Source organism: Colias croceus, chromosome 26 (genome assembly GCF_905220415.1).
Source record: "Colias croceus chromosome 26, ilColCroc2.1".
In the NCBI taxonomy this organism is placed as follows: Eukaryota; Metazoa; Arthropoda; class Insecta; order Lepidoptera; family Pieridae; genus Colias; species Colias croceus.
In genome coordinates this window covers 1,529,593-1,557,534 of record NC_059562.1, presented here as the reverse complement: position 1 = coordinate 1,557,534, position 27,942 = coordinate 1,529,593, and the positions used below count along the sequence as shown (strand labels likewise).

General features: G+C 37.8%; 1 protein-coding gene across 3 annotated transcripts in view; it reads right to left on the bottom strand.

Moving 5' to 3' along the window:
* LOC123703573 (trithorax group protein osa) overlaps nt 1–27,942 on the bottom strand; it is a 75,560-nt gene that overhangs the window by 17,101 nt on the left and 30,517 nt on the right. For 2 of the 3 annotated variants that reach the window (XM_045651645.1, XM_045651647.1), the window contains exons 2-12: nt 27,044–27,643; nt 10,830–10,983; nt 8,627–8,758; nt 8,011–8,241; nt 7,423–7,616; nt 5,497–5,794; nt 4,930–5,122; nt 4,264–4,415; nt 2,927–3,148; nt 1,717–1,929; nt 403–603 (exon numbers count right to left, since the gene is read on the bottom strand). In XM_045651645.1, coding sequence (XP_045507601.1) covers nt 403–603; nt 1,717–1,929; nt 2,927–3,148; nt 4,264–4,415; nt 4,930–5,122; nt 5,497–5,794; nt 7,423–7,616; nt 8,011–8,241; nt 8,627–8,758; nt 10,830–10,983; nt 27,044–27,643 — 2,590 coding nt within the window. The remainder of the gene's footprint in view (nt 1–402; nt 604–1,716; nt 1,930–2,926; nt 3,149–4,263; nt 4,416–4,929; nt 5,123–5,496; nt 5,795–7,422; nt 7,617–8,010; nt 8,242–8,626; nt 8,759–10,829; nt 10,984–27,043; nt 27,644–27,942) is intronic. The other variant, XM_045651648.1, reaches the window with a different exon arrangement.

The following is a 27,942-nucleotide window of genomic DNA, read 5'->3' as shown; positions in this document are numbered from 1 at the left end:
AATACTAAATTATTATTTTTGGCCTATTAGATTATAGCGTGTTAAACCTAAATAATTGATTTTGTTCTAGCCAAGCATTAATATAACTAACCGATTGTGTTATGCTTTTATGTATGCTATTTACATTTCTTTGGCAAAGTTAGTGTGTGTTTAAATTAGTAAAAAAATGTAAGTTTAAATACTGCTAGGTAGTTTCAGTGTGGTTGGTTGTATGTTTTGTTTTTTAGGGTGAAAGAAGTGCGCATGTACAATATACAAATATACGCATTTACAAATGAACGAATGCACGCATCAATACATGTACCTATGTATGTTAGCTAGTAATACAATATAAATATAGTTTTACCATGTATTTCTAGAAAATATTTAATTTTTTTGAGTTTTAACTAATTGCCCAGGCACCTTATTATAATCCGACAGCGACGAGTTGCTATTGCTCCCGGGATGCATGTCCGTGCTGCCCATGGGGCTGGCGTCGTCCCGGGGCGGCTCAAAGTCCAGCGTGGCTATACCGGGAGACACCCCGGGCGAGGAGATCGCTGCACCAATCTCGTGGGATAACTCGCCGCCGTAGCTGCTGCCGGCGCCGTTGGAGCCCCCACCCTGAGCGATAAAACATAAATTATTATAATACAAAAAAATTAATTTATCTTATTTTTAACCGACTCAAAAAAAGGAGGGGGTTATCAATTCGGCATATTTTTTCATGTATGTACACTGATTACGCAGAGGATTGATTCTTTGATTGATGCGGAATAGTTTCGAATTGGTCCCATAAGAATTTGATTCGGATAGGCCCAATAGTTTTTATTTTATGAGCATTTTTGTTTGATGTCGATGACTTAATTGAAATCTAGCAAGTAACTTCACAGTTACCGATTGAGCTGAAATTTATATACGTATATAAATGAAAAATTATCACGACATAGAGCTGATTTGATAATGGAATCAGATGGATAGGAACTCAGTAATTTATCATTATAACAGTCACAGCTCACAATCACCTGCGCAAAGTAATGCTACTCCGTTTCGGCGTGAGCGGGATCAGCATGGGCAAACAATTGTACAATCATTTGAAAGTAGACCTTATTGCTATAGCATTAGAGTTCACAATCACCTGCGCGAAGTGATACTACTCCGTTTCGTTGTGAGCGGCGACAGCATGGGCAAACGATTGTACAATCATTTGAAAGTAGACCTTATTGCTATAGCATTAGAGTTCACAATCACCTGCGCGTAGTGGTGCGAGTCCGTTTCGGCCCGGCACGGCAAACAATTGTACAATCATTTGAATGTAGACGTTATTGCTATGGCAGTAGAGCTCACAATCACCTGTGTGTAGTGGTGCTACTCCGTGTCGGCTTGAGTGGCACGAGCACGGCACGGCAAAAAATTGTACTATCATTTGAATGTAGATCTTATTGCTATGGCAGTAGAGCACACAATCACCTGCGCGAAGTGATCCTACTCCGTTTCGGCGTGAGCGGGATCAGCATGGGCAAACGATTGTACAATCATTAGAAAGTAGACCTTCGGCGTGAACGGTACCAGCACTGGTTAAAAATTGCATTCTCATTTCAATCTACACCTTATTGCTATAGCATTAGAGTTCACAATCACCTGCGCGAAGTGATACTACTCCGTGGTGGCTGTAGGGAGTGTGCGCTGTCACTCGACTGTGCACCTTATTGCTATGACACTAGGGGCGACAATCACCTGCGCGTAGTGGTGGGACTCCGTGTACGTAGGCGTGAGGGGCGCAGGCGCGGGCGACGAGTGGTGGCTGTAGGGCGTGTGCGCGGGCGAGGGCGTGTACGAGTGCAGCGCGCCGGCGCCGCCCGCGGGCGACGCGGCGGGGAACGGCGTGCTGCCGCCCAGCCCCACGCCCACAGACGGCACCGGCGACTGCGAGTACGGCGTGCCCGTAGACTGGACACACACACATAAACAATGCTTTAAAATATACTGCATATTGAAAAAAAAGAGTGTGTGTACTTATGTACACGCGTTAGAAGTTATACTTTTTTGGTGTATGGAAAAAATACAAGAATATACAACTTGAACATAGTTATCAATTTTCCTACCACGTAGAACTAACTTCATGCTGTTAAATTTAGGTGTGCGGAGTGCGCGCGCATCGTAAAAATTTACTCTCATCATTTTTCTCCATCGCGCCAAAAGAAGTATAACTTCAAAAATAACAACTTTTATTTTTTATTATTTCAACAAGCTTTCGAATTTCGGAGGCGATTATAGAAACTGAGATAGAAATATCATACCTACGCGTAAAAATACGTTCCGTTTGAAGTCAACAAACGCGGAACGGCTTTAAATGCTAATTCGTTCGCATACACCAATTCTATGTCAGTTTATTCATATTATGTATTCTAAGCGTTCTAAGAGAAAGAATGTTAAACAAACAGGAGAAACTAAAAGGATTGTAACACAAACATGAACCAAAAAAAAAATTCTCAACTGACTGTGTTATAGTTGTGCTGATAAAACAATTTACATCAAAATCTTGCACACTAATTCCAAATTTGTAACAATTATCTGTTGTCTTGTGTTGTGTTGTGTCGTGTTGCGATGTGTCGTGTTGCATTGTGTCGTGTCGTGTTAACTTATTTTCAATTAATACCCGAACTGGCAATGTTCAAATTTTATAATTTCACAAAATAATTGGTTATGTCGAAAAAAGCGTTACCCGAAATGACAATAATGCATACAATTTTGATTCTTTTTTTTTTGAAAAAAAGCGTTCCCGAAAAGAGGAAAGCACGTGAAAAATTTTCCAAATCTCTGTACATGAAAACTCCTTAACCCATTGGTCCTTAACCGATCGGGCCACGACACAATAGATTTTCTATTGTGTCTGTGATTCCGGGGGCTGAGTTATTAAAATATCTGTTAAATCTAAGTCCCGTACCTGCGACGCCCCCTCCCTTCCGTACTGCATCTGGTCGTGCGCGAACCGCGGCTGCTGCTGCGGCGCCGGGCTCGGCTGCTGGCGGTAGCTGGGCGAGCTGGCGTATAGAGGCGAGCGGGCCGCGAACGCGCCGCCCACGCGCACGCCCACGCCCACGCCCGGCGACCCGAACGAGTTGCGCGGCGGGGACGGGGCCGAGAACGCCGCGGGGCTTGATGGGAACTGCACATACAAGACACATGATTGTAAATAACTTTACAAGTGCATTATGCTAGCAAGTAGCAACATATTATGCAAAATAAACATAATATACATGATAAATGTAGCAGTTACATCAAAGAAATATGAATTCTTAGTTAAATGGTAATCATTTTAAAAGAGTGGTAAGTATAAACGAAGCGCAGACGAATTAAATTCGTAAACAATTTTTTGTTTTATTTTTTCTCGTGTTTATTATTATTATGTTTCTCTTCTCCATAATACTCGGGTACCACCTGAAGGACGGTACCCGGATCTTTGGAAGGCTTACGTGGGGACACGGATCCAACACGCAGAGGCCCTTTCGAGACTTTTAATGTGTTGTGGGACACCAGCCGCAGCCTGCCCATGACTGCACTATAGAGATACAGCCCTAGGCAGTCCGCGGCCGATGTAGGACTATTGCAGGGTATGGTAATTTAATAATTGGGCTATGGATTGGGATGCTAAATGGGCTGGTACTGGGGACTATGGGAAACTATGGCACCTGCCTTTCTACTAAAAGAAAGTAAAAAATATGTTGGCAGGTGGTGACTCGCCCTCTCACTGTATGGGCCCCCGAAATAAGTCGCTGCAATAGTGTGACAAGGGGGCAACATATTGTGAGCAGCTAAGGGTGGAGAGGCGTCCCTGGACTTTAAACTCCGATCACGCGCTCCCTGAGGGTCCAGCATCACGTGCCCACTCGCCACTTACACTTCGCATCCACCCTTCGAGCTAAAAGCTCTCGCGACTCCACTCTGGCCGGCCGGTTAAGGCAAGCCAGAGGTGGGGGTCCTGTCCTCATCAGGCTTCACTCCGACCGGCCGGTGAAGGCAAGCCGGAGATGAAGACAGGGGCCTCCCCCGGGATTATTATTTTTTATTGGTTGATAGAAGTGTCGAAGTGTAACTTAGTTATCCACACTGATTTATAAATTCGTCTGGCTGTTACACTTTGATAGCTAAATTATGAACCATTACACCGATTTAGACAAATTTTGTGATAACAAATATCCGCATTTGTTTCCGTACATATTATGAAATATGATAAAAATATTTCAGCAAACGGTTACTAGAAATAAAGAAACAACAAAGGACCTGGTGCTGCGGCTGCGGCTGCGGCGTGGCGGCGGGGCGCTGCGGCGTGGGCGAGTAGGGCTGCGAGCGCGGCGACGCGTACACGCCGCGCGGCGACCCGTAGCCCGCGCGCAGCCCTAGCCCCGACACGTCCAGCGGCGACTCCATGCCGCCTGGAATTACGTTAACCATGTTAACGGGGATTGAAGGTCTTAACATTTGGAAAGAAAGAATATATATTTGATTCACAATATCACAATTAACACAAAAATACATATACATGGTTATACGTGTGTGTTTCAAAGGTTTTGTGCTTAATAAGTTTCTCGCTTTTTTCCAAATTGGTAAGTAATATATTTTTATTTTGTTTTACAACATATTGCGCTTCTTTGCCTTTCTCCCCGTCGTAACCTGGCAGAGATCATTGCATAGTGATAAGGTCGCCCTTTGTGCTTTTTTAAACTTATTATTGTAACCTTTATGTATATTTTGTTTCTTGGGCAAAAAAGTGTTAAATAAATTGTGTATTTTAACCATTCAAAAGTAATACTGAAGTAAGTGTTAAAATTACGAAATAGACTATCCGGGATCATCACACAGTTCTTCGAAAAAAAAAACATGATACATCTGCAGAATATTCGCAACTGAAAAAAAAACTACCTCTAAAACAATGATGTCCATATTTACCATTGTTCGGTTGGTAGTACGGGGAGCCCTCCGCCATCTGCTGCTGATGCTGATGCTGCTGATGGTACAGCATGCCCTGCTGCAGTGGGGACGGCATCTGCGTGGGGAAGTCCCCACCACCGTGCGCCATGAACGGCTGCTCGTGGGGCAGAGACGACATCGAGGATAGCTGCGGCTGGAGCATGGAATTCGTCTGAAAATATTATTATAAGTTTAGAGCAAAAATACGCATTGTATAATTACCGTTGGTCTTACCACAAAACAATTTAAACACAGTCTAACTTTAAACCAGGGATCTGTCACTTTAATAGTTGTGTATGTGAGATACGACAAAACCAGATTTAAAGAGAAGCCCGCTTAAAGTTAAGTTTTTTGTGTAAAGACAGCGTATTTTTAATAAGTGAATTAAGATAAAATTCTGAAATAATTTTCTATTTTCAATAAGTTATATTATTATTAAACTTCTTGACTTTTGCATTAGCATATAAGTATACCAGATAAGTATTGACTTATCTGGTTCTGATAGCGTTCGGCATTGTACTATTTTATAAAAGATTTATCACACACCTGTTGCTGCTGCTGCTGTTGTTGCTGCTGTTGCTGCAGCAGAAACTGCTGCTCCTCCGGGCGTATCTTCTTCGGCCTGCCCCTCTTCTTCTTCGGTGGTTGTTCCCCATTCGGGTCCATGCTGGGCGGCGGGCGCGGAGGTCGGGGCGCTCTAGGAGTAGGAGGAGCTGTTTCCCCATTCTCCAACTTTATCTTCTTGGGTCGACCTCTTTTCTTCTTCAGCGGAACTTCTGTCCCATCCTCCAGTATGATAGTGTCCCCCGGCTCTGGCTCCATCGTCAGCCTGCGGATGGACGTGCTTTTGTCCAGTATTGTTTATGGTTTTTTTACTTTGCGGTCACTGCTTGGGGGCGGGGTTAGAAGCGCGGGGTTAGATAGCGGGCGGTTTTGGGTTAGTGAATGTTTTTGGTTTTAATGCATGATATGTTTTATGATATGAAGCTGGTATGTTGAATTGATAAGAGTTTTATTTTAATATACTTAATAATAATATTCGTAAATTAACACTAATTTAATTGAGAAAATACATTTTACATATTATACTTAATTGCATGTAAAAAAATACTAATAAATAAAATTAATCTTAAAATTTAAACAATAACTTAACTTAAACTATGAGAAAATGTCACTAAAACATGTTACCTGTACCAAAAAAAGGTTAAAATTGCAGTCCCAGTTCAGATTCTGGTTCTGTAGAAAATTCAGGTGAACATGGTGAATTTCAAATATTTAAAACAATTTAAAAATCAGTGAAACATATTAAAACACTTGTATTTCGATGAACATAATACATAAATAAGTTGAAGAATCAGAACTTTACTTGTTTTTAAAACTTACGACTTTAAGTGCTTTTCGACTGTCGAATTTTATATTGTTATTACTAATAAGTAGCAAATTAAAATATTCTTATAAAAATCGATGCCCACAAGTTTCATACATCATAATTCATAAAAGAAACACAATCAGTATGACTCCTAAGTTTCAAAATCTTTAACATTATCTAACATCCACTAACTACCACATAATAAAAGAAATCCATATACCCTAAATTTTCTATGAAAATAAGATCCATCACCACAGCAAAACACATTAAACATATAAGGGATTTCATTTTACATATTTGTCCACAGAACTGACCACCAAAGCACACCAAAAGAAGAGAAAGAAAACTAAAGACTAAGAATATTTATTGCCAAAAATAATAACTTGAATAATTACAATTTATTCTTTCTCACAATCAAAATCAGTTTTCCCACTTTCCCACAGCTTTTCAAATTACCATCCATCATCACCCTCACAGCGCAACCAATCGACCAATACAATCTATACTAATATTATAAAGCTGAAGAGTTTGTTTGTTTGTTTGAACGCGCTAATCTCGGGAACTACTGGTCCGATTTCAAAAATTCTTTCGGTGTTAGATAGCCCATTTATCGAGGAAGGCTATATAGGCTATATATCATCACGCTAAGACCAACAGGAGCGGAGCAATGCGGGTGAAACCGCGGGGAACAGCTAGTCTATAATATACCTAAAATTTTCTACCTGTCCCAACTTTTCATGACAAAACCTAAACTTTTCTCCCCTCCCAACTTTTTCCACCTATCCTATATCCTGCCACACCATAAAATCCCCCACCTGCGTATCTCCATCTCCTCCTGGGGCCGGCGACTCGTGTTATATACCCTTATCCCAATTTCTTTACATACAAATGAAAACGTAAGCTAATAACCTAATTTTTTCTACCTATCCTCTATCCTCCCACACCATAAAATCCCCCACCTGCGTATCTCCATCTCCTCCTGGGGCCGGCGACTCGTGTTATATACCCTTATCCCAATTTCTTTACATACAAAAGAAAACGTAAGCTAATGACCTAACTTTTTCCACCTATCCTCTATCCTCCCACACCACAAAATCCCCCACCTGCGTATCTCCATCTCCTCCTGGGGCCGACGGCTCGTGTTGTCCGGGAACACCAGCTCCGCTTCATCGACATGTGCCACTAGACCGTTAAGGTAATCGCGGAATTTCTTCAGCGCTGCATAAAACGGAACTTTGTCTGCCGCGCGTGGTAGTTGTGCACAGCGCGCTGATGATGACGGCATCACCCACATGTACTGGAAATTTATGAATTCGAAGTTTAGTTATTTATTTCGTGTATTTTAATGTCAGAAGTTCATTTATCTCCGGGACTTTAAATTTTACGTTGTTAAATTTAGCTTGTTTGCTGTATGTGAATGCGGCAAGTGTCTGTTACAGCATAGTACGGCTTATGAACTAAGCAGCATTTATGTTTGTAATGACAATAAAAGATTTTAAAAACAACAAACAAACTTATTTTTAATCCCTCACAGTTGTAGATCTTTAAAAAAGCTCTAATGTGTATACAGATATAAGTTATTTCTAATTAGAACTATGACGCTTAATTAAAAGGTACATTTTATAAATACTTTCTTAATTCTTTACACTGTGACAAGAATTTGAAGTCTATATTTTAACCAAACCGCTCACCGTATTAGTTCCAGCTATAGTGTCCGGCTGTTTTCCAAAACAAAAGTCCTTTTTCCCGGAGAACACTTCGTATATGAGCTTCCCGTTGAACACGGCGACCTTCGGCCGAAAGGTCTGCAGCTTCTCCAGCAGTATCGCCGAGCCCTCCTTGATCTCGCGCCGCGTGAGGTCCGCCGAGCCCTTCGTGGGTCGCGCCACCATGTTCGTGAAACCGATGCCGAAGTTTAATAGCTGGAATTTAGGGTATATGGTTATTTATTAAACGGTGGAAAGATAAATTTTATTATGAGTTTCTAAAATTATAAAGAATATGTATCTATGTATATCGTGCATGTATAAGCATGGATGACGTCACAACCTTACATATATGGCAATGCCTTTCTCAATAAATATATTAGTAAAAAAACAACGATACAATTCTTCAAATCGAAGTAGCAATTCCTGAAATTAATTCCACTTTTTTATGTCATGATTCATTTTAAAATAGATATATTTTGATACATTATCATGAGGCATTTTATTGATGTGCTTATATATCTTTTAATGATGTGCTTATAAATTCTATTTCACATAGTAAAAAGTATAGATATAACAATTTGCATTTCAGAAAATTCACCTTATAATCCTCATCCGCGCTCATCTGCTCCCTGGTCAAGCCGGAGAGGTACAAACACTTCCAAAAGTGGTTCCCGGGACCCGCGTAATGGTGGCCCTTGTACGCTGCGAATAGCCCGGGATTGATGCCGATCTGAAAATTTGTGGAAAATGCATTATTTAACTGGAAAACTATAAACAATGAATAGATAAACTATATACGTATACTATATCAGAAATATTATGTAGTATAAATTCAAATTCAAATTACATTTATTTTCAAGAATGTAGTTACAAAAATAGGTGTTATTATTATAGCGCTAATACATTCTACCATAGAAATCTAAATACCAAGACACTTGAAGTCGTAAGCGCGCGTGACCTTGTCGCCAATCAGGTGACTTCCAAGCCACCAGTGCGTTCGTCAATGTTCAGTTGCTTTCGAGACGTACTATGTTATTTATATTTCTATGCATTCTACCCACTATCTGGGTGTGCAAATATTTAAATGTAAATATATATAAGTCCGTCTTTTCCTTTTTTATTATTCGGATTTTATGTTAACCTAGCTTTTGCCCGCTGCAGCTGCTTCGATTGCATTCAAAACTCATTATATTTCGATAGTCACAAGAACAACTCATAAGCTTGTTATTGTAATAATACATTATCATATGCAAGTTTAAAATTTTAATAAATTTGACAATGTAAAATCTGGATAGACTATTTTTATCCAGTTACCAAGCGAGTAAAGCCGCCGTCTGAGGTTAGTGTCTTATATAAGATTATCTGTATTTTCCTATACAACCAATCTTTTATGATTGCGTTTACCTTATCTATCCTAAAAATAAAAAGACACATTTTTATCGGGAAATCAAAACATGGGCATCACTACATAGTATAAAACAAAGTCACTTTCTCTGTCCCTATGTCACTTTGTATACTTAAATCTTTAAAACTACGCAACGGATTTTGATGCGTTTTTTTTTTAGATAGAGTGATTCAAGAGGAAGGTTTTAGTATATAATTTATTAGGTTTTAAACAAAGCGGGCGAAGCCGCGGGCGGTAAGCTAGTAATAAATATTTATGCTCCCTTCCATACAGGAAATATTAATCGAAAAAAAAATCTCATTTAACGTTCGTCTTGTTTATTCAAAATGTAAACATATTTGTAGTAAAAGTATTTCATGAAAGTAAATGAATCTGAACTTTTGGAGCCCCTTAAAGTTTTATAACGTTATTTTGGTGACTAAAAACTTTGATATCGACCTAAAGTATATTACGAGCAATCGTACTGAATTATGTATTTTTCTTTATTATTAATCTTAGCCTAGCTTTGTATTATTATACAAGTGAAAAAAAAATAGCCTAGTTACAGATGCTGCATCAGATTTTTTCTCAGTAACATTCCCACTAAAATCGGTTCATCAATCTGTATGAAGATCATTTCAAAAGTAGACTATGAAGTATAGATAGATCCAGGCAAACCTATAATATCGAATGTTACTTTTATTTTTAGAGATTGCGCCAATTTTTTGCCGTGTTTGCTTCTATTAATACTTTTTATAAACACAGTAACTGTATTTAATATGAATTGAACAATTTCAAATTTTCGGGAAAAACGGACCATCTTTGAAAGGCCACAGCTTAGTTTTTATAAGGTTAAGAGAGCTGCGGTTAGGCTTAATTGTTGCAAATTTAGTTAGATTTATTTATGTAGTGAATGTTACTTGCCGGATACACATAGTCTATGACTTTTAGAGCAAAAAGTGAAAAAAGTCCAAAATTTTCGCAGTTTATCACGTGGTGCGCAGCGAGCACAACTTTTTCGAAGTTGCAAATTGAGATTTACATCACTCTAACTGATCCAAACAACATACCAAAAATGCACACTGCTATTGCACATGCTACATCATGCTTTGCGAATTTAGGGTTTTTAGTGTCGCTTCTACCGGCTTATTCTTTAGGCGCGTTTCAAGTTCGCGTCATGGCAATACCGTCACATCATTTCTATTAAATTAAGGCGACGATTTTGGAATATTTGTTTGAACTTCTATTAAATTAAGGCGACGATTTTGGAATATTTGAATCTTGCCAACGAAGTTCCACGCTTTTTCTTTATTATTCTTCCAAATACCTCCAACCAAACCACACAATCTAGTAAATTGGCGCAACCTCGCTACCTTTATCTAAAAAAAACATAAGTAGAGCTCTCGATCGTACTCACAATGATGATGTCCAGGTTCTCAGCCAGGTGGTCGGGCAGCGTGCGCCTGGATACCTCCTCCTCGCTCATGCCGTTGAATCTGTCGTGCTTTTTTCTCTCCTTAACCGGCCTCGGGATCAGGGCACCCTCGAGGCCTTCCGTTTTGATTTCCATACTGAAAATTTAGAGATGTTTCATCAAAATTACGTTGAAAAGATACAGACTGAGGATAGGAGGTTTTTATTTCGATTCATGGAAAAGTAACGTAATATATTCAATATAATAGACAGAATGCAAAATAATTGGACGACAAACTATCTCCGACTAAACAACAGAGGTATTATAATAGGCCGCATAGACAATACATTTATGTACAGTGTGCCTAGTGCGAGTTTTCATCGAGTACGAAACGTTACTATCGCGTTTGCGTCACAGCCGAATTAGTATGGGAAATCGAACAGCGCCCCTAGCGGACGTATGGGGAAGCTTTGATTCCCCATACAAATTTCGCTGTGACGCAGACGCGATAGTAACGTTTCGTACTCGATGAAAACTCGCACTAGGCACACAGTGCATTTATTCGGTATGTCTGCTGAGTTTTTGCGCTTTTTCAGTCTAATCCGAAAGATTGCATGGATGGATAGGTATAATATGATAATTGTTTTTGCACATGAAACTAAGTATTTTCTCCATTTATATAGTTTATTTATCACCGATAGTTTTATAGCGCTATGAAAACTTTGAAAGTATACTATAAATGATCCTGCCTTATTAAAATATTCGATATTTAAAATATATCATCAATTTAGGACAACACCACCACAACAAAGAAACACACACACAAAAATTCGACCAATTGAACTTCTATAAAATAATAGTAATCAAAACTGGAATAACGTAACGCAAACAATGGCAGATAAAGATTGTATCAAGATTGTGTAGTCATTCCTAAGAATTCTAGAATCAGGTGTAAATTCCAATTCTAGACTTTCTACGTCATCGAGCTGACTTATTGGTTGATAATAAACCTGATTGTTACTGCACATAATAATTACAACATAGACAAAGCAAATTACAAGCCACTTTTAATTGTTTTCCACATTTCGGTATTGCTATCTTGTCTTCATTTAAAACTGTATAAACTTAATGCCTGTGTTAATAAAGATAATTGAAAATGTTAATCACTACATAGTATAAAACAAAGTCGCTTTCTCTGTCCCTATGTCCCTTTGTATGCTTAAATCTTTAAAACTACGCAACGGATTTTGATGTGGTTTTTTTTAATAGATAGAGTGATTCAAGAGGAAGGTTTTAGTATATAATTTATTAGGTTTTAGACAAAGCGGGCGAAGCCGTGGGCGGTAAGCTAGTCTATTATAATTAAAAGTACGTTTCCTAGCATAAAACCTAACTTAGTATTATCCTGTTGTTATTATGCCAAAATCTAATCACATTGTAAGTATAAAGTGCAATTATTTGCATAATATTACAAACTTTAATCGTATATGAGGTATCAACGTTGACAAGAGAGAATTTTAGTATTTCACTTATTTCGATGATATTTTAATTATTTTGAAATAAAAATTGCGTCTGGCACCCATTTAACAACGAATAAAACGTCTTGCAATAAAAAAATTATGTCTGATGGATCTATCTAAAGGCAAAAGATTAAAAATTACGCGTTAAAAAATGACTAAAGTTAAGTATATCTTCCTGTGCAGATAAGATGCGCACTAATAAACGCAACCACTACCGCCAGCCAGACAGCCCGGACTCTAACCGAAATAGCAAGAGAAACAGCATATAAAAAACCCAACTATACTAAAATGACTTTTTTTAAAACGTTGGTAGCTCCCGTCCCTTAAAATGGCTCTTGCCTTTGTTCCAAACACGCTTTACCAAGATCGTTTTTGGCCATTTATCCCTACTCTTCTCTCTCATGCAAGATTTCCACATCCTACAGATTGAATCGGGCCGATAATATTCTATTAACAACCGCGAAACACTCAAGTTTTAGCTATAAAGACCTCGGATTAAGACATTAAGCAGATAGCGTGGCGGTCGGGAACATTAGCATACTAATTATTGCAACAGTGCTGTTTAAATGAAAATCCGTCGTTCCCGATAGCAGTCACGTTCTTGTCATGGTATACTTATTGAGATTTTGTATATTTTTTCAAATAGAAAGTGAATTAAGATGCGAGCTCTATAGTATGTAGGTCTAGAATGTATATCAATAGTAAAAGTAGAACCGTAAATGTCTATTTTTGGATATAAAAGTGGACACGTTAAATTGCTACCCGAATTAGATAATTATGCATAAATTAAGATTCATTGATTACGATAATAGATTTAACGTTTTATGAGCATTATTACGTCTTTTGCCATTCAACAATAAGTACCAACTATATTTATACTAGCTTTTTCCGCCCGCATAGTTCCCGTTCCCGTGGGATTTCCGGGATAAAAACTATACAGTGTGTTAATCCAAGTTACCCTCTATATGTGTGCTAAATTTCATTGTAATCGGTTCAGTAGTATTTGCGTGAAAGAGTAACAAATATACACACTAACATACACATACATCCATCCTCTGCACTAACTTTCGCATTTATAATATTAGAAGGAAGTAGGATTCACACATACTATATATATATCTTAATATATATAAATCTCGTGTCACAATGTTTGTCTTCAATGGACTCCTAAACCACATAACCGATTATAATGAAATTCGCACACCATGTGCAGTTCGATCCAACTTGAGAGATAGGATAGTTTAAATTTCAAATCGTTTAAGAGAAAGCGGGCGAAGCCGCGGGCGGTAAGCTAGTATATATATATATATATCTAAACATATTCTACCGTAGAATATTACCTATAGCAAAGCGGTGCATTCATCCGCATCTATAAATACCCGTGCGCCGTCCACACGTTGGAAAGTGCGCACGCGCTCCCGAAAAACTGTTAATCGCGTGCCTGTCTCTCTCGGAGCCTTTTTACACGGAACCATTCAAGATAATTGAGGCTAAAATGATTATAATGTGGAAAGCATTAACGCTCATACGATTCCACCTTGATCCGATTATTCAGAAAATTTTTGGCTAGCGATAGCATCGCGGTTCCGGTACAGAAATACATACGACGTAAACATTGCGCGGGCGCATACGCATCTATCTATGTATTAACAATAGTATACTAGCTGACGCTTTCTAGTATTCAAAATCAAACCATGTAGTAATTACTAATTACTAATTAGTAATTTACTTATCAATGAAATGACTAAAATGATAAATATAAAAGCAAAATAATCAGATTTATTTCGTATAATATTATTATTAATCTTAGCTTCTCGTGGGAAAAACAACATTTATAAATGCAAAAATTTTGAGGTCCATTTAAACATACCTAATATGATGCAATAACCCGATAACTTGCTTCATTCTACAAAATATTATGATTCTAGATCCAGGTTTCGGTTGTGTTATGTAATTGTATTTTTTTTTAATTTGTGTGACATAGCAAATAGCAATTTACTTGACGGGTAATGATCTAAGTACGAACTATGAAATATCTTTATTTTCCTGATCTATGTTACAATTTTTCTTTGCAATATGCATTCCGATACATGAAGGATGTGTATTGTGTAAGTACATTGATATATGTTATCGTACTTTGTATATTACACAACACTGTAGGTATTGATATAATGGTTTAAAAATTTAACTTAGCGTCTCAAATTTTACGAATACAACATGATTTCTGTACTGTATCTACTTATAATAAAATTCCTGTAAACATCCATTACAAAAAATGACAATGCCGCTGAAACTAGCTAAAAACCTAACACAAAACTATTTTTACAAAAATCCCAGCACTTCTGAAAATGTGGTCAAAACGTGGAACGGTACTCTTGAGCTCTCAGGCGTGACCTTACCACGAGGCGCAACCTTTCACCGAATAATAATATTATATCCACTTCTATTTTATCTAGATATATAAATTGCTATGTATCACGTCTAGATGGCGCTGAGGGTGGCGTAGCGCCCGTAACACACCCAAAACTATCGGCACAAAATCCCGGCTACGTCTGAAAATGTGGTCACCACGCGGAACGGCGGCGCTCGGCGCTCTCAACCGTGTCCTTACCAGCACGGGTCGCCGCCTTTCTCCCTATTCTCAATTTTGACACTTGTATCGAAACTCGCGCTAATTAACGATCGAAAACTGGAATTGGCCTTCGTTAATCACTAGACCTGTAATCGTGTCGGCCGCGGAAATCCTGTCGCAGATTATTTAACAGCGCTACACGTCCTTTGATTGTGTTCTTAAATGCGTTCATTTTAGGGCTTTATTTGGTGCTAGCATTGAAGGAGCACCCCCGCATCAGGATTTCCTCTCGCCACGCGCCGCCACACCCGAACGGTACATTTTGAATATATGCAAACGAAACGTATGCTCAGAGGAATTGCAACATACATACATGTGTATTCCCTTCGTTCAACATCTACAAAACATAAATCATTATGTTTGCTTCTCAACTAATATGAAGTATTAACGTTTTAATTGTCCCTATTACACTGTAAAATCATCACCTAACAGTACCAAACATTCGAATGATGCCTAGGCATTAAAATTTAAGTTCACTATTTCAAATTCATAAAGTTTCAAACCAACAAGTGACATAACATAATATATCTATAGTTTATTTACAAAACACACATAAATGTTGATTCGATCGTAGTAAGCGTTATATTATGTTTTCGACTAAATGCCATTATGTAAAATGTATGTATGAATATTTATTTAAATCCAAACCGTAATTACCAGTTATACAGAGATTGTACAAACATATTTCTCTAATGAAGTATTTGGTCACTAAGATCGTATCTTTATGGACATGAAATTACGCAACATTATAATGGTAATGTTTTTAATTTTTCTCTTGTTTAGACAATTGTTATTTTTTTTTTTTTGTATAGGTAATATAGTGAATTTCTTTTTTTGGCTAACATGAAGCGACTTTTGGCATGATAATTATGCAATTGCGATTTCTAAAGGGAAATTACAGAAATTAATACAACAAGTGTAAAATAGGTAAAGAACCCTATTCTGACATATAAAAAAACAGATCAATACAATCAAAACACAGCATAGACATGATGAACTTTATTACTAACAAAACATATAATACTTATAATATTATAACTAAACTAAATAAAAATACAAAATCCCGCTTTACACAAAGAGAAAACATCTAGACCCGTCTAGATAATATAAAACCCCTATCATCTGCAACGCTCGTCGCACCGTAATTTACCCCACTCAGATATTACAAACAGAATCACGTTTTCGTTGCGAAATTATAGTTTTTCCAGGATGATTTCTGTGTCAATTATAGCATCCATTAGTCGCCTTTGACGAGCGGTTCAAAGATCCGAGATCGATTCATTACGAGCGCCGGCTGTAGATTGTTTTTAACTCGACGCTGTCGGCTGTAGGAGCGCGCCGAAAATCCCTTGATTGCAATCTCTTGTCGCTCTCCGTGACCTATTAGACTTTGTATCTCCGTTTATATAAAAACTATGCTGTCTGACCTTACTTTGTGCGCTTAGACGTTGCTAACTTTCATACTATATTCCCATTAGAGCTAGCGCGCAAGAGCAACTTTTGTCTCCGCAACTATTTTGTCTCTCCCATCAACTCTATGGGCTAATAAAAAAGTCTCCCGGGAGTTGCGTCGCTACGTGCGCGCACTTTTTTACTAGCCCATAGAGTTGATGGGAGAAACAAAATAGTTGCGGAGACAAAAGTTGCTCTTGCGCGCTAGCTCTTAATAACACTAATTATTAATACCCAAAACCCTGGCTGCTGCTGTAATGTGTCAAATACAGTCTAATTTACGACATTATAATTATTATGTTGAAGTTAACATAACTTCTAAACGTTAAAATATCTTTGTCAAAACATTTAAACTAGCCGCTTTCTCCGTATCCGCACGAAGTCACCCATTGAAAAAATATATTTTTTTTACTAGTTATGTATGCGTAGGTACTTAAGTGTCTTACACATTTTCAAATCTATTATACTTGTTGGTGAGTTTATCCATTAAAACAAACATACAAAAAAGTCATTCTTCTGTGTTATTAGCGAGAGTCAGAGCCGGCACTCGGCACGCAATCAATGCTATATTATATTAATTAAATGTACAACTAATTCCAAATGTTTTAATATTAACTTTTATTCTATTACTAGCTGTTCCCCGCGGTTTCACCCGCATTGGTCCGCTCCTGTTGATCTTAGCGTGATGATATATAGCCTTTAGCCTTCCTCGATAAATGGGCTATCTAACACCGAAATAATTTTTCAAATCGGACCAGTTGCAGTAGTTCCTGAGATTAGCGAGTTCAAACAAACTCTTCCGCTTTATAATATTAAGTATAGATAACATAAATATTGCATTGAGTTATTCTGTTATAATTGTTAATCCTTAATCGAAATGTATTACGTAATTGGCCCTTATCAATAGAAACGCGTGATTTCCAGTTCATATTTCCTTTTACATAAAATAATTCTTGTTACTAAGGAACCTATTTAGTAGCTGAAACGAAACCGCAAATCGTAATCTTCAATTTGTAACCATACAACTAATGTACAATTTTACGATTTCTCAACTTCAATAACAAAATCTCTAAATTTAAGAAACAAAATTGTATGTTGTTGATATGTTTAACTATAAAGCTGCCGTTGCTGAATATATAGGTAGGTATATGTTATTCAAATGGAATAAAGACACCCATTTTTGTCCGAACACAACGACACAACAATACGAAATTGTCAAAAATAGGAAAAATAGTAAACCTAACGATCCATCGGTGTGAGGGAGAAAAAACATACACAACTAGATAAAGCGAATTCCCCAGTCGCTTTTAATTTTTAAAATAAACTAGCTTTCCGCCCGCGGCTTCGCCCGCGTTTTCAAAGAAAAACCCGCTTAGTTCCCTTTCCCGAGGGATTTCCGGGATAAAACCTATCCTATCTCTCAAGTTGGATCGAACTGCACATGGTGTGCGAATTTTATTATAATCGGTTAAGTGGTTTAGGAGACCATTGAGGACAAACATTGTGACACGAGATTTATATATATTAAGATATGTATGTATGTAAAATAGCTTAAATAAGCGTATCTACTGGAAAGTGACATTAACACTAATGTATTTTGCTTAATTTAGAGATGACCAAAATAGAAAATCGATTTATCAACGCAAATAAACCAGTAAGAATTAAACGACTTTTTCTAAATCTGTCGACCCGGTTGGTGGAGTGGTTATTGACCCTGTCCGTTTCGCTGGGGGGTGTGGAGTTCGAGCCTCGCTTGAACATAATCTCTTCTCTATGTATATAAAATTCTCGTGTCACAATGTTAGTTACCGTATTCCTCCGAAACGGCTGGATCGATTCTCATGTATGCATAGGCATATTGGATAGATCTGAGAAGCGGCCAACATCTATTTTTCATAGAGTAAGGCAGAACAACGTTTGCCGGGATAGCTAGTGTTACATATACATATAACTAACAATTCGCATACCGTAGTCTCTTACCTATGCTAAGTAGTAAAAATCCACACAAATAGTCACATTCATAAACGTCCGGCCATTACATAACAATTAGCTAAGATACGAGCATAAAGGCATGACCACACGAGCGATAATTATTGCAATACATCTCGGTATCGGCAGCACGGTCTTGCACAAGCCGCGCCGAGCACGTAGCCGTGATGCGTGTGACGTCGCCATTTGATAACGGGCTTGGACCATGAAGGCTGAGGCTTATCTGTAGAGCTATACGTGGATATACCTACCTACGTATATACTGGCAAGTCGCAAGGATTACTTGGCTGCGAGATTTGCTTTATTTATTGCGCGAAGAATTAAAACTATACAGATACGACGGAGTGAATCTTTTCCAATATTTTTTTCAATCTTCCGTAGCTTTTTTTTTTTCGAAATATAACGCTATTTTTTCAACAACTTCTGACATAGACAAACCACGATAAACCTTTAGTGACAATATTTTTAAACTTTAAAGTTTTAACCGACGTTTCCAAACAGTCGGGAAACGAGTTATTACAACCTTATAAATCCAATAACATCAACATTTAAATCTATGCATTAACATCAAATAAACAAGTCCCTACTAAACCTCATAAACTAAATTCATAATAATCTGATCGAATGATTAAGGACCCTCGTGTCGTTCGATGCCCATCATAGATATAGACTAAACTCTATAGTCTTTAGTACAACATCATTATGCCGTGACTATTAATAAATAAATAATTAATCCATGATTGATGAGATTAGAGCTACCTGCTATTACTAAGCTCGTATAATTGAACTATCAACCCGCCCCCGCTCTGCTCCTGTTACCAAGGAATATAAAAACAACCAAGTTAGACCGCCCTGTTGCCATACCTACATCGAACCTATATTTGTTAGGTTAAAAGGTACAGGTATAGGTATTAATAATCTGGCAGTCAGTCAAGTAGTTTTTGTGTGACACTCGATCAAACAAAAAAAATATTGCACGCATCATGATTTTATATCCAGAAGCATCAGCGGTTTTTCTTATAGTAATTAACCATTAAACTGCTACACCTATTATTATGATGAAAATTACAACATTTCCTGAATTCAAGTTACATAGTTATGAACAAACAAACATACTTCTTTAAATACGGTTATCATAGACCACTATTTAAACAGAAGCTACGCCTCGTTTAGCTCAAATCATTCTTAAGCATGTGCATTTCAAAATTACTCTTACGCCACGAGATATTTTTACAAATTTGCAAGTCTAGAACTATTGTACTGTCTATGTATATAAACAGCTTGGGAATTAAGATAACAGGTTGCAAAGATTCAAATGCGAACCTTGAAGTTTTATCAAAGTGACATCCTTTAATCTGGGTCAGCAATTCAATGAAGAAGATAAATGTAGATAGACAGCAATTGATTTTCTTTTTGTAACGCAAAACCCTAAACTTTTCCGGCACGTGTAACTTCTTATAGAAACCACCATGAAATTTGGAAACATCGTGTTTTAAAATTTCTTCAAAATATTTCGCAATTTGCAAAAACTCAAATTCTCAAGTTTAGTTTCAATAAAAAAAGTTGTATGTAACAACTTTGAAAACAAGCGTTGTTTACACGAATGGTTGATGCAATAAATCCTTCTGGCAATTGAATAATCTGTACCACAGCATATAGTCAATCAAAATAAAGGATTAAGTGGATATCAAGAAAATTACAGAATTAATCTCCGTACTTAATTTTGGCGGCAAGACACCGAATTTCGTGGCAAAAAATTTGAATATTATTTACAGACCAACGGGCATAGAGGTCTTGTATTATAATGAGGTTTTTCTGAAACAGGTTTCCCGCTCGGGGTTTTTTTTTCTCTTGTATTTTGTTCAGCACCGTATACATTACACTTTTACCGGAGCCAGCCAAAGTCGAACGTCGCAGTCGTGACGCCGGTCAAAATTTATGATGTTAATTAAAATTAATTATCCGTTACTATGATGTGATGCTCGACGACTGTAATTTTATATGTTTGATCTCGTCTCTACGCACGTGCCTGATGTAATCGTGTTTCCTAGTTTCATAAAGACCAAAATGGCACACGTGATGTGGAATCAGAGGGTAAAGGTTTCCACTCGCACGGAGCCGCTGGTTTCTTGTTTACCTCGGCTTCGTGTTTTGCCTAGTCGTTAGTTCGTATGTGCGTTGTTAATTTCTTATACGCTTCACATGTACGCAATTATAAATAAACATTAGTTTAAGTGTGTTAATCAGTCTCGTCTGTGCTACGAGCGTTGCTTAGTTTGCGACCAGACGGCATTGTGCGGTACGTCTGGGAATATTTTATTGTATAATTTTGGGTAGTCAATTAAAAACGCTTCGGCTTTGACACAATGAACAACAATCTAATGCGCCAAACCTTAACTACAAAAATTATTTAAAAATCTCGCACTGCTCTTACATATTATACCTACAATTACTTCTCTCTAACCGTGGGTACAATAAATCCCGAACAATATCGATCCGGCTTGCGTGTAAGTACAGGCTCGGTCAGAAGCCCAGGCGTCGTTTAAAAACGTTCCCAAATCCCTTTTGGCAACACTATCTCAGTCCGCAACCTCTCGGCGAGGGTTCAGATGCGGCGATTGTCACTATATACTTTAGTACCTATATCCTTTAGTACATAGCGGTAACAATAAACACATAGATCGTAATATAAAACGGGCGAGCCATAAACGTACATTGTAGCGAGCCCACCGGGCTTCGAAGCCTACAAATTCAATGAAGTCCTTAAACCGCTGAGCTACCGCACAATAAAAAGGCGTACTTATGTGACAGGAGACGTTGTGGCGGGCTGGTTCCGTATAAAAAAATATTATAAATTCAATTATCTTTTTATTCTGTCATACGCATACCAAGTGACAATGTATGGTAATGTATCTTCATCTTGTACGTATTCTAGAGTATACGCTCCGTATCGTGATGATACAAATATTTATAAATAATGATTTTCGCATAACAACACAGATTTGTCGCATGTTTAAACGCGACACGTGCAGTGGAACGCAGGTGAGGGTCGTTCGAGTGAGAAGATCGAATTTCTGCTACTGAATAATCCTTGTATAATAATAAATGTGCAAGTATCATACGGTATTTAACTTTGAACGTTTCAATATAATGTCTATCATGCATATAATACAGAATATGAAAATGTATTAACAGTAGACTTAGTTTTTTCATTTTTTTTCATTTACACACACAAACGAACCATTTCATCTATAAAAAACATCAGTTTTCATACACCCCTTTATCTACACCTGCCTCTTGCTCACATTTTGCACAGACCCAACGTCACCAAATTCGTCTACCAAATTCCCGCCTACGGAACCCTAAAAGTTAGACTCGATCTCAGCCACCAAGTCGTTGCTGCCCGCTGACGTGTAAACTGGGACGTGAACTATATTCACGGTATATGGCGCGTAATGACTTATTCGTTGTGCGCCGCGTCTCACCAAACGTTCGCGTGATAATGACTTGTGTCATTTAGATACGTTTAAAGGGATGACACCAACAATGCGGCCGGGTGTATCACACCCGTGGTGATGAAAGCAAACCAGTGGAAATCCAGTAACTCTAACTATATGAAGGATAGTTGAAAAGCAATGGCAACAATGTTCTAAAAGAAGATCTGGTTGAAATAAATTAAATTACTATTCTGTTAAGAGTAAAAAAATGGAATTTAGATGGATGTATAGAATTTGGAAAGCCTAGATCTTTGCGAATTTATTCCGTTACATCATTAGATAAGATGATAAATGATAACACGGGTTAGATTGATAGAATGGAGCAAAAACCCATGACTGTTATCAAATGAAGTTAATCAAAGCATGAACACGTTGTGTGCGAGTCTGTCTATTTAGGTTTTTCAATTTATTGTAATCGACTATAATTAGCCTAGGTATATAGATAAATCTTGCTATGTGTTATAAACTAATACTCCTCGTCACGCAATATAATATAGAGTATATAGCGAATCTAAAAATAACTAAACCAGATCTTAGTTTCCCGGACTTAAACATTTCAACAGCATCATAATAGAAAGCGAAAATTCACGCAACTTTCAATCCTCAAAATTGAATATTGAACATAATAGCGTGGAGTTTCTCAAATCAAAATAAAATACAGCATGAAACGTAAACTAAATCTAGCATGGTGAATCGATTTTTACAGGTCCCTTGCTCCATTGACAGCGAAAACCCCGAACGACTGAGATAACTCTGTGCTTAAAGACAAGAAAACATTTAACCTGAATTTTTGTCGTATCACACAATTAATCAGCATACTTTTCTTGTCGAAACGGTAGTTATTTCAAAATGACCACCAGATGTATAGATAAGCGTGATTTAATTATATTTCCAAACAACTCTTCGCTACTTTAGATAAAAATACTTGCAGCGAGTCACAGCTCATAAAATTAATCACGTCCTGAGCGAACTGTGCAAGAAATATTACAAAGGAACTATAAAATCCATCTTTAAATAACAATCATCGTTGTTTGCCACCGGTTGATTGACATGTAACATTGTGAATAAACATTTATCGGCATAGCGATGGCTGGCGATAATTAAATTGCGTTTAAAATTTTAATTGACACCTTTTTATACCAAATTACGTGTTTTATGGGACCATACATCTTTTTAACGCGCATTCATTAGTTATAATAGTCGAGTGGTAATGTTTTTTCGTTATCTGCTTGTCGGCTCTTAATGTATGCAGGTTTGAAATATTTAGTTTATAAGGGATGTAACGGGTGATCATTGTGAATGATCACCGCCGCTCGTTAGCATTGTAATCGCAATTGCGATCGCGAATTATTTTTTTCTTTTTACAAACTCGTTAGTATACAATATCTATGTTTGTTATAATTTTCATCGTCTAGTTTTTTCCTTTGCTGCGATAATTATAGAACTTATAGGATCCTACTTAAATACAGATTGACTTCAATCAGTATCATGTTTTATTATCAACTTATAGGTATAACTTTAGGATCCTTGAGCAAATTAAACGTACATTATTATTATTTTCTTTTCTCTCTTTTATACAAAAAAGATAATATCATGACGAACATTTTGTGTTTTGGGTTCACGTGATTCATTCATTGTCGTTTGACGCGTCTAAACTCCGTTCAAACGTAAAATTAATTACCCTTTATTTGACTTTAACCTTTAAGCCCTTCCATATTATGATCACGGCCATTTGCTGACTATTAGATCAGTGGAAAAAACATATAAGGCCAATTCGTTTTAATTAGATCGAGTGGCAGAAGCTAAGATTATATGAATAAATTTTAAAAGCGTATTAATTAAACCAAGAAGTGATTGTACTCTTACTTCTTCACATAATCAAAATTACTAATCGATATCACCCGCTTTAATTTGCGCACTATACAGTCAGCCATTTTGTCTCCCCGGCCAATACGCGACTTTCGAGCTGCGTTTCCAAATTCAAAACGGGTCTTGCTCCATGGCTAATTCGAAGTTCCATATTCAAAATTTTCGCATTTAGTGTTGTATGTAAGTGCGTCTATAGATAGATATAGATTAATACTAATATTATAAACGTGTGTATGAATTAATGTTTCTATATAATATGTTCGTTCCTCTTTCACGTGAAGTTTGTGAGGAAGAATGTTTGTATGTTTGATCCCTTTTCACGCGAAAATGAACGTCTTTTGATGACACTTAGCACCGATGTAGCTTGTGTAACACCTAACTGTACCTCAATAACACACACGCTATTGTATTTTACCTAGGATTTTTTTACTTTCATATCTCTTGTAGGTTCATCTGCGGATGAAACCGCACGACAAACTTAGCACACACATAGTATTATAGGTATACATATAATACAACAATCGCCTCTGGGAACGTCTCCGCACAGGGCAGTGGGTGTGTTGCGATGATACCGCGTCGCGTGCGCGTGGGCCGCGGCCGGTGACCCCATACGGATTTAGCGTCGCGACCCATATCAATGCTATGGTACCCCTTGCCGACGTCCCATATTATTGTTAACGTATCACAATCGGTTTAAGGAAACTTAATATTTATCTCATTTTGCAAAATCTAAAGGTTTTAGGCAACTATTTAGTTTACAAAACGGCGAGAAGTAAACATTGAATAGACTATATTTTACGATTATTGGTTAACACCAATGTTAACACCAAAAATATATTTACTTAACAGCAAATATATTAATCATGTACATTATGTCAACATAATATGCAGAAAACATAAAAGAAACTACATATTTTAATCATTATGGATGACTGCCTCATTATCGATTTAATAATATCACCAAGAATTTTGTCATCATTAAATTGACCAAAACTACTTAAACCAAATGAACCTGACCACAATGCAGACTCATTCATTAGAACCGTATCAAATAGATATAAACTGCACGAGTTAATTTAATAAAAGCTAGATCTGATTTATGAGATTAAATTATGCAAGCCGCGAAAGGTAAAGTCGCACGTCACGAGGTTCACAGGCAGTTCTGAAATACCGCGGCTCCTTGCCTTGTCTTTCACTCGCAAGGGAATTTCAATACGACTGGTATACGCTACCTACATAGTCAGATCGAGTATGAAAGGTCGGAGTGGTCATGCTGTGCCGCTAACTAGGCCGTCGCATTTAACATCCTGCGTTGGATTTACTTCAAGGAGAATAGGCGGTTTTTTATGAGGCAGGAAGGCGAAACTGGCTTGCGCATCCGTGACGAGCTCGGATGTGATGCCAACTTCAAATGGGTTTTGGGCAGTGAAAGGATGGGTAGAGGAAGGGCTGTGGATATGATGGGTACTTAAACACGAAACGTGGATAGTCAGAGCGAAATGATTAATATGCTTTGACCCGAATTGGGTCACGCTTGAAGCGGGAAAGTTTTAGCAGAATATGCGTCACAGTGGTAGCATAATGACTGTATAGTATTGTTATTTATGATCAGAAGGTCGGAGGCAATCCTACGATTACCTACTTTACAATTCCAAGATTTAATTGCATCTATAGCACAGTTGTTTTACAACGGTTGTGATCTATTGATTGGCTTATTAAAAATATTAAACTAAATTTAGCTACTTGATACACATCGATTGGGATGGAGAGATTTTAATATAAATCTGGCTTTCTTGTGCTGGAAACACATTTTAATGAAAACTCTAACCAAATAAAATCCAAATATGCTTTGTGTTAACAAAAGCTCTTCAATATCTCATTCACGACAACTAATAACTGCAAAATACTATACATTGCTTATTCATATCTAGACGACATTGGTTGTCTAGTTAGTTTCGCAGTTTCGTGGCTCGTATGAAAAATTCTCAAAAAAAATGCTCATATTCCGTGTCTATGCAATACGGGGCACGAACACAACACAAACAATAAAGACTCCGATAGTTGTCCGTCCGATAAAGAGACAAAAGTTTGCGCTTTTGGCGACTCAGTCTCAAAATAACGAGTTCTAGCTAAAACGTTTTTAAGTACATTTTTAAGCGCACTTTTCTCATTTCCAAAGAACGCCACGGGGCTTGAATGCCGTCGCTGAAGAGAGCATACAATAACTCTATTCGAATGGAGTAATTTCATTTATCAATCATAATTTTTCTTACTTATATAAACATTGGCCATTAAAATATATCAACAAATAAAATAAACATCATTTGATACATTGAAGTTCGGAAAGTAGACGATCGGTGGTTTATTTTTCGGTCAATGTTTGTACTTCAGAACGAAATCTACAAATATACACTATAAAAAATGTGGCGATTAATACGAAGTTTTATACCTCTGTATGAATATTGCATGAGTACCAATTTAATACCTGTAAGATAAGCCAATATAATTTTGTAAACCCAAATCATCTTACGCAACAAAATAACTACAATGTAATTAGCATATTGTTGTAAACTGTATTGTTTTTCAGAAACAATTTAAAGTTTTCGGAAGAACCTCCGGTCTTAGAGTCAAATACACGACAATAAGAAAAGGAATTAACTCATAAGCATGTAGCCTACTAGGTGCTTGACTAATAATAAATAATTATGCGAGTTTACATAATTTCTCGGAGCTGGATTAGTTCTACTTGTGTAAGCAAGGTCTTCCTTAGCAGTATTTCTAGGAACTGTTCTAGCCAGCTAGAATCGCGGCAAATTATTGGCGCCGTGGTAACCCCTTTAACTAGGCTAATATAGCATGTACCTATAATGGATTCAGCGTATTAGGGCCAGGGATCGAGTCTGTTACGCTCTTTTGAACTTTAAGCTAATAGCACATAAACGAATTACATTAATTACATGCTGCTCTGCTACCCGATGACGGGTGAAATGGGTCAGTTTGAATGGGGTTGCACCTATATATCTTCACAGGCGAGTGTAATATTTCAATCTATTGTAGTAAAGAAACCCGATTTCGTTCAACCCTTTCTATCTCATCAGCTCTGTGTGATGTTAAAATTATAGATACTTGTTTGTCTTTATAAAAAGTTGCAAAATAAGTCAGCTCGATTAAGATTCTTCTACGATATTTCGATTTGAATTCCTACTCGCTCAACTCTTTCACACGTTTACATAAAGATAAGAAAAGTTGATAACTTACCCATTTTCATCTTTAATTTTCTTCTTTCTGCCCCGTTTCTTCGGCTGGTTGAGCATCATCTGCTGCGGGTGCATTTGCATATGCGGGTGCTGGTGCTGGTGGTGGTCGTGGTGCTGCATATGCGGCGGCATGTGGTGCTGCTGGCCGAGCATCGCACACATCGCATCCTCCTCGACGAACGAGTAGGGGTCTTCACATTCCTGCTTGATTCCATTGTATAAGTCTTCAGTGCGTTTCGCGAACTGGTGTTGCATTTGGTGTTGCTGGTGGTGTTGGCTCATGTCGTAGGGGGCGTCCGGTTCGCGTTTGAAGCCGTAAGCGTCTTGCGGGTACTTGGGGAACGGGAAGTGTTGGTACGGCTCTTGTTCGTGGGCGTGCGGAGGCGGCGGCGCCGGTGCTGGCTCGAAGTGCCGGTAAGGTGAGGGGAACGGTCGTTGCAGGAGCGGCTCGAAGGGGGGCTCAGGCGGAGGCGAGCGGGGCGCGGGCGGGGCGGGGGATGCCTCGGCGCTGGAGGGCTTCCGCCGCGCCTCGCCGCTGTTGCTCGTCTCGTACCCATCGTCCTGGCTTTCCGCCGCTTTCGGCTTCTCCTCACCTTCCTCCCTGAAAAGGTGTTAAACATATTAACTTGGTGATGCTATAATACGCGAGGCAGACGTTATACTTGAATACATTCTTGGCTCTGAACTTTTGGTGAATTTAATTGATTTATTAGCAATGTAATGATCAAAAAAATATATTGTGCATTTAAGCTTTCATCAGAGTTTTATAAAATTTATCAAAATATCGTTATTGAGTCAATTTTTATTTAAAACCTCGACTACATTGTAAAAACAAGTATTCAGTTTTATCAGCCTTGATATAGAGAGCCAGAATTCCGTTCACCATTTCCTAGCACGATT